Genomic DNA, 10,686 nt, shown 5'->3' with positions numbered 1-10,686 from the left:
ACCAGCGTGTGCCCCATGTGGGTTGCTGCATCTAAAGACAAACAGTACCCAGCCGAGCACGCACACCATAGACGACCAAAAAAACATGACACATCGACTCTAAATAAGTGGGCAAGGACCTAGCCCAAAAAGTAAGTTTCATGAACTTATTACTCAAAGCCGCACCAGATTTAGCCAGCAGAAACAATGTACTTCCAACCTACCGAGGAGTTGACATATGTAAACCAGAAACAAAGACGGTCAATTAATACAAGATCCAAATTAAACTGCTGCACCATATCCTTTATGGCACGCAAATGCAATGCAACAATAACAGGAACCATCCATCATTCCATAAGGAAAAGTGCAACTAACATGCAACATGAATGCCAAGCAATACGATAGCACTATTGCACAGATGCGGAAGTCCAGCATGGCCCAAATGAAGCATTCAGAAGAAGACTATAGGGGACACTGGAATGATCTTTAAAAAAATCATTCGCCAAGAGCAGATTATACCTCAAATCTGTGTATGTTTTCTGAGAGTATTCACATAGAATTACAATTAATTTCCGGACATATTTATACTACAATTGATGCTAACTCTATCAGAAAGTCCAACATACACTGATCAGGAGAAAAAGAAGAGCAATTGTACCAAGAATAACTTACCACAGACAGAAGCATTATTCAACCACTACCAATATGGTGCAGTGAAGGCAGAACACAAGGAACAGAAGTGAAGAACCAAAACCACAAGAAATAAAACTAACACGTTTAGTCGAAGGCTGCGCCTCTTGCTGAAGTCAGCCTGACTAGGTTCCTTGGATGCCCAACTAGGTGCAGCTGAAGGCCACACTTCATTCGCCCCAATCCCCAGCATGCAGAGTAGATTTATTTTCACGTGAGTGCTGCAATTAAAATAACTGCTCTTGTTCTATGACGAAAATCAAGGGCCTTACTTTCGCGAGCTGCATTTGTTAGTGCTCAGTACACTCAATCCTTATTATCAACTATATGGGGAAAAGGATATTACTAATTTGTGACGAAGTAGCATCTTCGGTGAAGAATTTCATGATGAAACATCGAAGGCAGATAGTAATGAAAGGTTGACAACGTTTGCAGGTAAGGACGTGCCAAGAATGGAGGAACAAAACCATGAAGACTACAACTGAGAGCCGTAGTTGGCCGAGTCGTTTAAGCAGAACATGCCTTTTTAACACAGAGAAGAAAGGTAATATGTCTTAGTGGCATGATACATCCAAATCTTAAAAGTTCTTTAATGGCATAATCAAGACAATCACAATAAGCTAGATAAGGTTTTAAACCTGAACTGAAGTCATGCAGTTGACGACAGTTCCAAATTTGTTCCTGACAGCCAAACCAAGGACCAAGTTCTCACACAGAGGAGAATCAGGCACGGGCTTCAGGCCTAGCTCCTGCTACACCAGTACCTGCCATCATTACCTCTGCATAACAGCACATGGCAATGTGAGGTATATGTATTCAATAAAGCTGTCCAGGAACATAGAGTTGTATTTTCACTGATTTGCATACCCATTAGCAAGGGAGATACCTATTTGTTGCAGTTGTACTACGGCGACCTACTATAGCTGCGCCCACGAGCTGGCGAAGGACTACGACGCCTTGGAGAGCGATAACGAGGGCTATAGCTCCTGCAAGCAGAGCAGTTAATTTAAGACTGCTTTGTAAAAGGTAATTAAAAGAAGGGACAATTGTCTGGCGGACATCCAAAGTGATGGTCGTTTGATGACGGACTAGAGTGTCTTCTGGCAAACTGCTCAAAACGGGGTGTCCGCCAGCAAACAACCATCACTTTGGATGTCCGCCAGACAATTGTCCCTTAAAAGAAAGAATTAGAGAAGCCTGCAAAATGAGAAATGCAATTTTGGCATAGTAGCAAATTGCAGGCTTGCTAGCCAAAATCCAAGCCCGTAATGAATCTACAATAGAAGGGCATTAAAGCAGAATAGTATCAGTTACTCCCTCCGTTCCAAATTGTAAGTCGTTCTGACTTTTCTAGATACATAGCTTTTTACCATGTATCTAGACATAATGTATGTCTAGGTATTAAGCTATGTATTCTAGAAAAGCTAGAACAACTTACAATTTGAAATGGAGGGAGTACCGAAGAAAGATATAGGCAGCATTTAAGGTTAAGCAATAAAATTTGAGAGTTAATTTACAACTGAAATCTACAAAGTAAAAAAAAATGGTTACCTTCTACTATAGCTCGGACTCTTGCGGTATCTAGGGCTGCGGCTGCGGCTCCTGCTCCTGCTGCGACGTCTTCCACTACCTAGACCTCCAGAGCCAATGCGCAGACGACATTCACGTGCGAAGTGTCCAGTCTCACCACACTCATAGCACTTCGACTCAGATCCACCATACCGATCGCGACCACCACGACCACTGGAATTACGAGATAGTTCAACTCTCCATCCATTCTTACCTATTTCGGAAACAATACACCAAAGTATAGTTAACACCAGCAAAAAATAAATAAATAAGAGCAAAGTGAGAAGTAAGAGTAACAAATTGCAAATCCAGAACAATCCAAATGCTGCTTCGTTCACCCAAAAAATGCCAAATCTAGAAGCAAGCTCTTAATACTGATTGAACAACTTTTCGGACAATCACAGGATTTCTCTTCACAAAACTAAAGTGTGTCCAGGCAGAGCTTCAAACAAGTTCAACCAAAAGACACTGCTAACATACCATCTAGATCACGAATAGCATCCTCCGCATCCCTCCTGTCATCAAAATCAATAAATGCAAAGCCAGGTGGTTTACGTGCGACCCAAACACTGCATTGAGAACAACAGTTAGCGAACTACACCAGGTGAAACAGCACATTTCATCTCATAAAGAAAGAAGTCGTAACGGACATATAACAGGTAAAACATATCCATCTCACTAAATCGAACATGAAGATACGTATGACTGCATACCTCCATCTAAAAGATCCAAAATATTTTTTTCTTAAAATAAGAAATGGTTGGAAGGGCGGGCCTGGTGCAAGCGGTAGAGCCTTACCGCCTGTGACTGGAAGGTCCCGGGTTCGAGTCACGGTCTCCTCGCATTGCACAGGCGAGGGTAAGGCTTGCCACTAACACCCTTCCCCAGACCCCGCACAGAGCGGGAGCTCTCTGCACTGGGTACGCCCTTTTTTTTTAAAAAAAAAGAAATGGTTGGAAGAGCGTGCACAGTGGACATAAACAATACAAAGCACCTCTGCAGACAAAATAGTTGGACGATCAAGTTTGCAAAGTTTTACACCACCGCAATCAATATTTTTTTTATAAGGCAACCAAAGCCCTTGAAAGTCAAATATCACGGTGAACGAAACAAATTTAACAAACTGGGTAAGGAAGTTGGCCACACAAACATCTGATGAAGAATATGAGCAAAGTGAAATCAAAGTTGGTTCTGAACTATCACCCTCTCCAATAAGTTAGTGAGCTCATAAATAAATCACTAAAACATCATAAAGCTATTCTCTGGGGTTTCATCACCATATGAATGACTAGGTTCTTACGTTGGCTTGCCATGCGTTCAAGGCGGAAAACATAAAAAAATATAAAAACATATCTATACAAAACCGGGATAAAGTTTGACAAAAAGTGACCTTCGCAGAACTCCAAACACACGGAACTTATCTTCGAGTTCCCCAGAAGTCACGCGTGCATCCAAGTTGCCAACATACACACGGGCCATTGTGAACAAATCCTGAACTTAGTCACAAGAGGAACAAATAGAGTTAATTCAAATTAGTACTCTCAAACAATTAACCAAAAGAACACATTATAAACAATTTTCATGTCCAAAAGATACTAAGGGTAAGGGATGAGTCACAGAAATCAAGACATATCTCACAGAACATCACACAGACACCACCTGCCACAATCCCCAGTATGAATAGCCAACCATATTCGTAATTCAACAATGTTCTAAACAAAAATGAGTACCAGCTGATGCTTTGCTGCTACAGCATAAAGCCACACATCGCAAATTTACAACAGAGTGGTCATAATCATATTTGGAAGACTGAACAATTTATGATCCTTGCAAGCAAAGTTAGATCCCTATTCCCTAAACCAAAGGGGTAACTCTATTGACCCAAAGGGACAGCGGAACAGCCCTACGGAAGGGGGAACAAGCGATTTTATAACAATAACAAACGTCAGGCGAATTCGACGCGAACGCTCAGCAACTCCAATCTAAGCACGAGATGGCCACAGTATGACCACTCAGACACAAGGGTTACGCCGATCGAAACACCGAATCAAACTAACGAAATTAAACCACAAAATTGCGCGCGACCAGCTCACGGACCGAGAGGAGATGGCGTCGACAACCAACAGTTAGCCTTCTAGGGTTCCAAAACCTTGGGGGACTAACACAGATGCGGAATCAGACATGAGACTGGATCAGAGAGTTTGGGGTTACCTGCGCGGGAACGAGATGAGAGCAGTCGCGTACAGTAGCACCGCCACGTTCCCGCCTTCGGCAGCTGCGGCGGCGGCGTTGGCGGCGGCGGAGGGCAGAGTGGAGTGAAGCTTCTGGTTTTGTGTGGAGTTGGAGGCGATAGGAAGAAGACACGGGCGGGCCATATAGCCTGTGTCAGGCGAGTCGCACACTCACGTGGGCCTTATGGTTCCACGGCCCAACCCAGCTTTGGCCAGACCCAGGCCCAATGCCCACCGTTGGCTTTCCTAGTCAGCTCTCTGCCTCTCTCTCATTCCCCTCAAAAAAAAAAAAAAAAAAAAAGAGAGAGAGTCTCCTGCGACAAAACATGTGTTTTATGCGGTTTGTATAAATTTTTTTACACATAGGATTAAGATCCAACTGTCTTCACTTTTCTTCTGCCTTTAGCCTTTAGTATCTACAGATCACATATAATAGATCATAATTTTTTTTCTATAGAATGACAAATCACAGATCCGTCGTCGCCGTCGCCGCGGGCGCCGGAGCAAGCTTGCCGGTAGCCGTCGCCGGCGTCGGTGGTCACAGATGAGAAAGAGAGATAAAAAAAATTCATGTGTTTTTTTTAACACACGTGTGTGGTATAGCATTTGTGTAAAAAAAAATAGAAAACCACTTCGCCCCTTCGCGAAGGAACCTCGTCGGCCTCGCCGTCTACGGCGCGTGGGGCGCGTCGCGTCCGCCACACGCACCGACCATCCCCTGCCCTCCCTGCCCCCACATCGGCCCCTGCAGCGTACTCATACACGCTCCCCGCCGCTCCGACCTCACTTTCCCCGCCTCCATCACCAATTCACGATCTCCTCTCCCGCACCGCACCCCGGGTCGCCCGTCTCGCAACTCCCGATCCGAATTCCCCTCCACCGCAACCGCCATGGGCGGCTCCCACAGCCGCGAGGACATTGACCTCACCTCCTCTGATGAAGAGGAGGAGTACGAGGACGACTACGACGCCCGATCACCCATCGCGGAGGCCGCTGCGAGCGCGGGGCAGCGCGACGACGACCTCCTCCGCACCGCCACCCCTTCGTCGCTTGAGGCCATCGACGCCAAGCTCAGGTCGCTGGATCTCAAGTACCAGCGTCCGACCTCCGCCAAGCTCTACCTCCACATCGGCGGAGCCTCGCCCTCCGCGCACTGGGTGCCCGCCGAGCGCCGCGCGACCTACGCCTTCGTCGACAAGTCGAGCGACGACGACTCTTCCACCAGGTGGTTCCTGGAGGTCGGGCCGGGGCCGCGGGTCTCCGCGCCCGTGGACTCGGCGCTCCAGCTGAAGACGATCCCCGCGCAGCGCCGGGCGGACTTCGCCGCGAGCGGCTCCGTATGGGCTCTGCGACTGCCCACCGATGCCGAATTCCGCCGGTTCAGGGTGGACTACGAGCGCTGCCTCTTTGAGAACACGTACGGGGTCGAGGCCACGGATGAGGGGCGAAAGGAGGTGTTCGGCGCCGAGTTCGCCGCGTGGGCGCGGCCCGCCGAGGCCGACGACGCTGTTTGGACCGACGCGGAGGAAAGCCTCACCCCTCCCGCTGCAGCACCAGCGAAGGACCTGCTTGAGGAGTTCGAGGAGGAGGCCGGCGACGGCGACAGCATCCAGAGCCTCGCGCTTGGGGCGCTTGACAACAGCTTCTTGGTCGGTGGCGCCGGGATACAGGTGGTCAAGAACTTCAGCCATGGCTTGCATGGGAAGGGCGCGTCGGTGAGGATCTCGGGAGGCCGTGGCGGCAGTGGGAGCGCCTATTCGACACCGAAGAAGGCACTGCTGATGAGCGGCGAGACTAACATGCTGCTGATGAGCCCAGGAGAGGCTCTGCATTCCAGTGGTGTCCACCATCTCGATATTGAGACTGGGAAGGTTGTCGCCGAATGGCGGTTTGAGAAGGATGGAGTTGATATCACAATGCGAGACATTGCCAATGACAGTAAGGGGGCGCAGTTGGAACCCTCTGGGTCGACATTCTTAGGCCTGGATGACAACAGGTTGTGTAGATGGGATATGCGCGACGCCAGAGGCAGGGTGCAGACAATCTGTAGCTCATCAGAGTCACCGGTGCTGAACTGGTCACAGGGTCATCAGTTCTCGCGGGGCACCAACTTCAATTGCTTTGCAAGTACTGGGGATGGTTCAATTGTTGTTGGTTCTGTGGATGGGAAGATTAGACTCTATTCTAAGAGCTCGATGCGTATGGCGAAAACAGCATTCCCAGGGCTTGGGTCTCCAATTACACATGTGGATGTTACTTATGATGGGAAATGGATTTTGGGAACAACTGACACATACTTGATCTTGATATGCACCATCTTCAAGGACAAAGATGGAAAAGAAAAGACTGGGTTTAGTGGCCGTATGGGAAATAGGATTGCTGCACCAAGGCTGCTGAAGCTCACTCCACTTGATTCAATTTTAGCAGGGACTCGCAACAAATTCCATGGTGGGCAATTCTCATGGGTACGTTCAAATCTCCTGTTCTGAGCACATAATAATAGATGCCCCTGTAGCTAATCTAGTAAAATTAAATAGAATGCTAATTCAGATATGCATGATAAGTGAATTGTCTAGATTTCTCTGGTCCTGGTCATAGTAACAGTTCATTGCTGCACTAACTAATTTATGCAAGTGATTTGTATAGCTGTAATGGAATTATTCTCACAAGAAGTAACTCTGTACCAATTAAATGCCAATTCACAGAGGAAAGAACTTGTTCACCCTTTGTTCTATGCATATGAACGCTTATTCATGTTTTATCTCGAAGTGGTAACAACTAGTATGAAGTGATTGTTTTGTCCTCATTTTTAACAGCATGATCTCTGCACATAGTAAGAAGTACATGTTTGAAGTAGGGGGCGATAATTATGTTCCTAATCTGACATTTGTAGAATCATGTTATAGTTGTTTACTTAACCTTGAGAAGCGGATTCAACAATTCAGAAGGCGAAAATAACCTTGCTTATACTTCTAAAAAAAATAACCTTGCTTAAAGACCACTTTTAAATATATCGCACCTTTGGACACTTCTCATTGCCTGTAACGGTAATTTGCAGTTCAAGTTTATTGCATATAGTGCATTCCATTTTTAGTGAAGTGATGTGCATTTGCATTGCAAAAATTCTATGTAGTAGTGACCATCATTTCCTTATTGTGATCATTTGCTTGTAAATTGGCTGCTTATGAATCTCACCTTGAACACTTCTCATTGCCTGTAATGGTAACTCGCAGTTCCAGTTTATTGCATAGTAAATTAGTAATGTTAGAATATTATAACAGAAGGGCGGGCCTGGTGCAAGCGGTAGAGTCTTACCGCTTGTGACCGGAAGGTCCCGGGTTCGAGTCGCGGTCTCCTCGCATTGAACAGGCGAGGGTAAGGCTTGCCACTGACACCCTTTCCTAACAGTTGAGTAGCCAAGTGCGTTCATCTGTGTTTGCATTGCAAAACTTTGCTTTAGTGTGATCGTTTCTATTGTATTGGCTTCTTATGAATTTTATGTTCCTTGATGCTTCAATATAGTTCAGAATTTGTTCTGATGTCTGTTCCTCTGCATTCAATTGAGTTCATCAGGTAACAGAGAATGGGAAGCAGGAAAAGCACCTTGTTGCTACAGTGGGCAAATTCAGTGTCATTTGGAATTTCCAGCGAGTCAAGGACAGCAACCATGAGTGCTATCGTGATCAGCAGGGCCTCAAGAGCTGCTACTGCTACAAAGTTGTCCTCAAGGATGAATCGATTGTCGACAGCCGCTTCATGCACGAGAAGTTTGCAAGCAGTGACTCTCCAGAAGCACCGCTTGTTGTTGCCACACCAATGAAAGTCAGCTCCTTCAGTATAGCAAATCGACGCTGACTCCGAAGCTCTTCTTTCCCCGTTGTGCAAAATAGTTTGGGTAATTGCAGGTTCTCGTTCAGTTTGTTCCTTTTCTAGACGGTTTGGTTGGTTGGTTGGTTTACTTTATAGTTTTCTTAGATCGAGGTTTCTTCCGGGAAGAACTGGCTCGTGTGTATATTTGCAGTGGCTCAGTAAAATGGTATGTCTATGTTTGTTGGACAGCATGTAATGTGATGGTTTACAAGCAAAGTAATGTTGATTGGAGACTCTAGTTGTCCCACTTTTTAATACCGATGATGCTTACTTCTCATGGAATGCTAATTTCCATTTTCGGGGTTATCTTTTCTTTTTTCTTTTTCTTTTTTAAACATGGAAGGTATCTCCATAACTTATAAACCAAGGCCAAATCTTTGGCTACAAGCGACTAAATACAAAACGGAATACTGTCCAGAACTGGATCAGTACCCTGACCTGACTCAAAACTCGCCCCGAGGACAGCTAAGCTATGGGCTACCAAATTACAAGGAGGATTATGGACTACATCATAAGCAACTAAATGGGCCATAAGTTGGACCGACGATTAGGCAGACCCAACGGCCCACCAAGTCAAAAATGCAACAGCAAACAGAAATCTCTCTGCTGCTCAACGTATGATCTTAGCGTCGGCGCCTCTTAAAAGAAGCCCCAAAGAAAAAACTCGATCATGTCCTGTATGGCTGTGCCCCTGATCTGAACTGTTAACCCGGCCCTCCTCTTCCACGCGTGCCTCACACACATACACTACGCATACAGACACATTCTTCTGCCTCGCCACCACAAACCATGATGGCGCGGAGAGAATGCCATCATCAGTCATCACAGCGACGCTCCACTGCCCCTGCCGTAGATACCAATCTCAACTACTAGCAAGTACGGCACCGACCACTGTCCTATTCTTCCTTAATTAATCATGAGAAGATCGCTAACAATTAACAACCCCGTCAGCACTCTTCTCTTCTAATCCATTCCGCCAACCAGCTCCCCCCTTCTAGAAATCGGATAAGAGCATCCTGCAGTTCTACTGTACCTCCATCTATCCATATAAAACTGTCATATTAGAGATAACTCCAGCAGTTTCTCAATACCTCTCATTTTCTTTTGGTGGCCACTAATATTTTTCTCATCTCCCCTCAAAGAAAAGGGAAGATACAACTCCTCCAATACCATGGGGACCATCACAACGACCACTTTTCAGCCATATTTTCTCTTACACTCCCGTTGAACCCACCGTTCATATGGGTATTGGGGGAGATATATTAGGGTACTGCTGCAGCATCTCCCTCAATAAATTTAAAAAGTGATATTAGGCTACCCTAATACCATCTTATCAGGGGAGTTGTATTGAGGGACTCGTGGAGATGCTAAGGCACCGAGCAACAGTGCGGGATGGCCGCGATGTACGGTAAAATATTCAGTGCAAACCACATCTTCGGTGCAATCGTGAAAACCCTTTAAATCTCAAAATTTGTGACAATGCACATCTACGGATGCACTATTAATGTGCATAGTTTTAAATTTTTTGAAAACTCTCGAGTATGGTTTTAATGTGGTTTTTATGTAGTACACTGAAAATGTGGTTTGCACTCAATATTTTGTCGCGATGTACCTCCCCGCACCTAACGTCTACTACGAAGTACGGACCCAGCGTCGTCCCATTGGGCATTTCCACGTCCGTGCCGGGCTCCCAGCGACCCAGCGGCGGTGGTTGGCCCTTGTACTTGCTTTCCCCGCGCAGAAAATACTCGCGGCGCTCCATTCGGTTCCCAGGCAAGGAGTCAGCAGGACTGGCCGGACGGTGTCCAAAGGTCGCCTAGTTTGTGCAGGGACATCCCTGCTCTGCTTCCCATGTGGCGCGTCCTGGCTCCTGACTCCCGAGTCCTGCCTGCCGCCCTGATCCAGTCCGATGATTCGTTTTTTTCCCCTCGCGTTTGGTTTTGATCACTGGTCAGGTACTTACGCACGAACGAGCCGGGAAGACGTCGCTGGCTTGGCGTTAAGGTGGGCGTGGTGGTGTGGTGTGCGAGTACAATTGGAGGGCTTCGTCCCATCTTTTCTCTCTTCTAATTATAGTACTAGTACTAACCACTTATGAAGCGCACACAATGACCTCGCGCGGCGGACGGAAGCCCACGTCAACCGAATGGCGATTGGAGATTGGCAGCGCGGTCAGCTCTGAATAATGGACGGAGAAGACACGCAGACGCCGAGAGCCCGACACGCAGACGGATGGGCGGATGGCCATCCATGTCAGTTGACGAATGGGCGCGCGCGACACGTCTCCCTCCCCGGTTCCGGGTGCACGACCACGTCGGCTTGACTTCTCCAACCCAAACATGCCTTT

At 46.8% G+C, this 10,686-nt stretch overlaps 2 protein-coding genes across 3 annotated transcripts; one reads left to right on the top strand and one right to left on the bottom strand.

Moving 5' to 3' along the window:
• Positions 1–492: 492 nt before the first annotated feature.
• On the bottom strand, positions 493–4,579 carry LOC136475326 (serine/arginine-rich splicing factor RSZ21). Of its 2 annotated transcripts, none has more exons than XM_066472869.1 (7): positions 4,450–4,579; positions 3,629–3,729; positions 2,719–2,807; positions 2,221–2,452; positions 1,537–1,655; positions 1,308–1,448; positions 493–1,191 (listed from the first exon to the last, which is right to left on the bottom strand). In XM_066472869.1, the coding sequence occupies exons 2-5, from the start codon at positions 3,715–3,717 to the stop codon at positions 1,574–1,576; spliced, it is 492 nt and encodes a 163-aa protein (XP_066328966.1). In that variant the 5' UTR covers positions 3,718–3,729; positions 4,450–4,579; the 3' UTR covers positions 493–1,191; positions 1,308–1,448; positions 1,537–1,573. The 2 variants fall into 2 exon arrangements, with proteins under 2 accessions (XP_066328966.1, XP_066328965.1); XM_066472868.1 differs by having other exon boundaries at positions 1,556–1,655.
• A 638-nt stretch (positions 4,580–5,217) lies between these two features.
• LOC136475325 (protein CYPRO4-like) lies at positions 5,218–8,592 on the top strand. Its single transcript, XM_066472867.1, has 2 exons — positions 5,218–6,934; positions 8,043–8,592. Exons 1-2 carry the CDS (start codon positions 5,360–5,362, stop codon positions 8,322–8,324), a joined length of 1,857 nt encoding a protein of 618 aa, XP_066328964.1. The 5' UTR covers positions 5,218–5,359; the 3' UTR covers positions 8,325–8,592.
• The last annotated feature ends 2,094 nt before the right edge of the window (positions 8,593–10,686 follow it).

The sequence above is a fragment of the Miscanthus floridulus genome, chromosome 8 (genome assembly GCF_019320115.1).
Source record: "Miscanthus floridulus cultivar M001 chromosome 8, ASM1932011v1, whole genome shotgun sequence".
Taxonomy (NCBI): domain Eukaryota; kingdom Viridiplantae; phylum Streptophyta; class Magnoliopsida; order Poales; family Poaceae; genus Miscanthus; species Miscanthus floridulus.
This window is presented reverse-complemented; position numbering and strand designations above follow the sequence as displayed.

What these genes read in the sequence shown, in the direction of transcription:
- LOC136475326 (XM_066472869.1), bottom strand. Translation starts at nt 3,717, where the DNA reads ATGGCCCGTGTGTATGTTGGCAACTTGGATGCACGCGTGACTTCTGGG. An exon ending in GTGTTTGGAGTTCTGCGAAG is followed by an intron (nt 2,808 to 3,628) that starts GTCACTTTTTGT and finishes TTCTCAATGCAG; the next exon opens with TGTTTGGGTCGCACGTAAAC. An exon ending in TGCTATTCGTGATCTAGATG is followed by an intron (nt 2,453 to 2,718) that starts GTATGTTAGCAG and finishes TTTCCGAAATAG; the next exon opens with GTAAGAATGGATGGAGAGTT.
- LOC136475325 (XM_066472867.1), top strand. Translation starts at nt 5,360, where the DNA reads ATGGGCGGCTCCCACAGCCGCGAGGACATTGACCTCACCTCCTCTGAT. An exon ending in ATGGTGGGCAATTCTCATGG is followed by an intron (nt 6,935 to 8,042) that starts GTACGTTCAAAT and finishes TGAGTTCATCAG; the next exon opens with GTAACAGAGAATGGGAAGCA.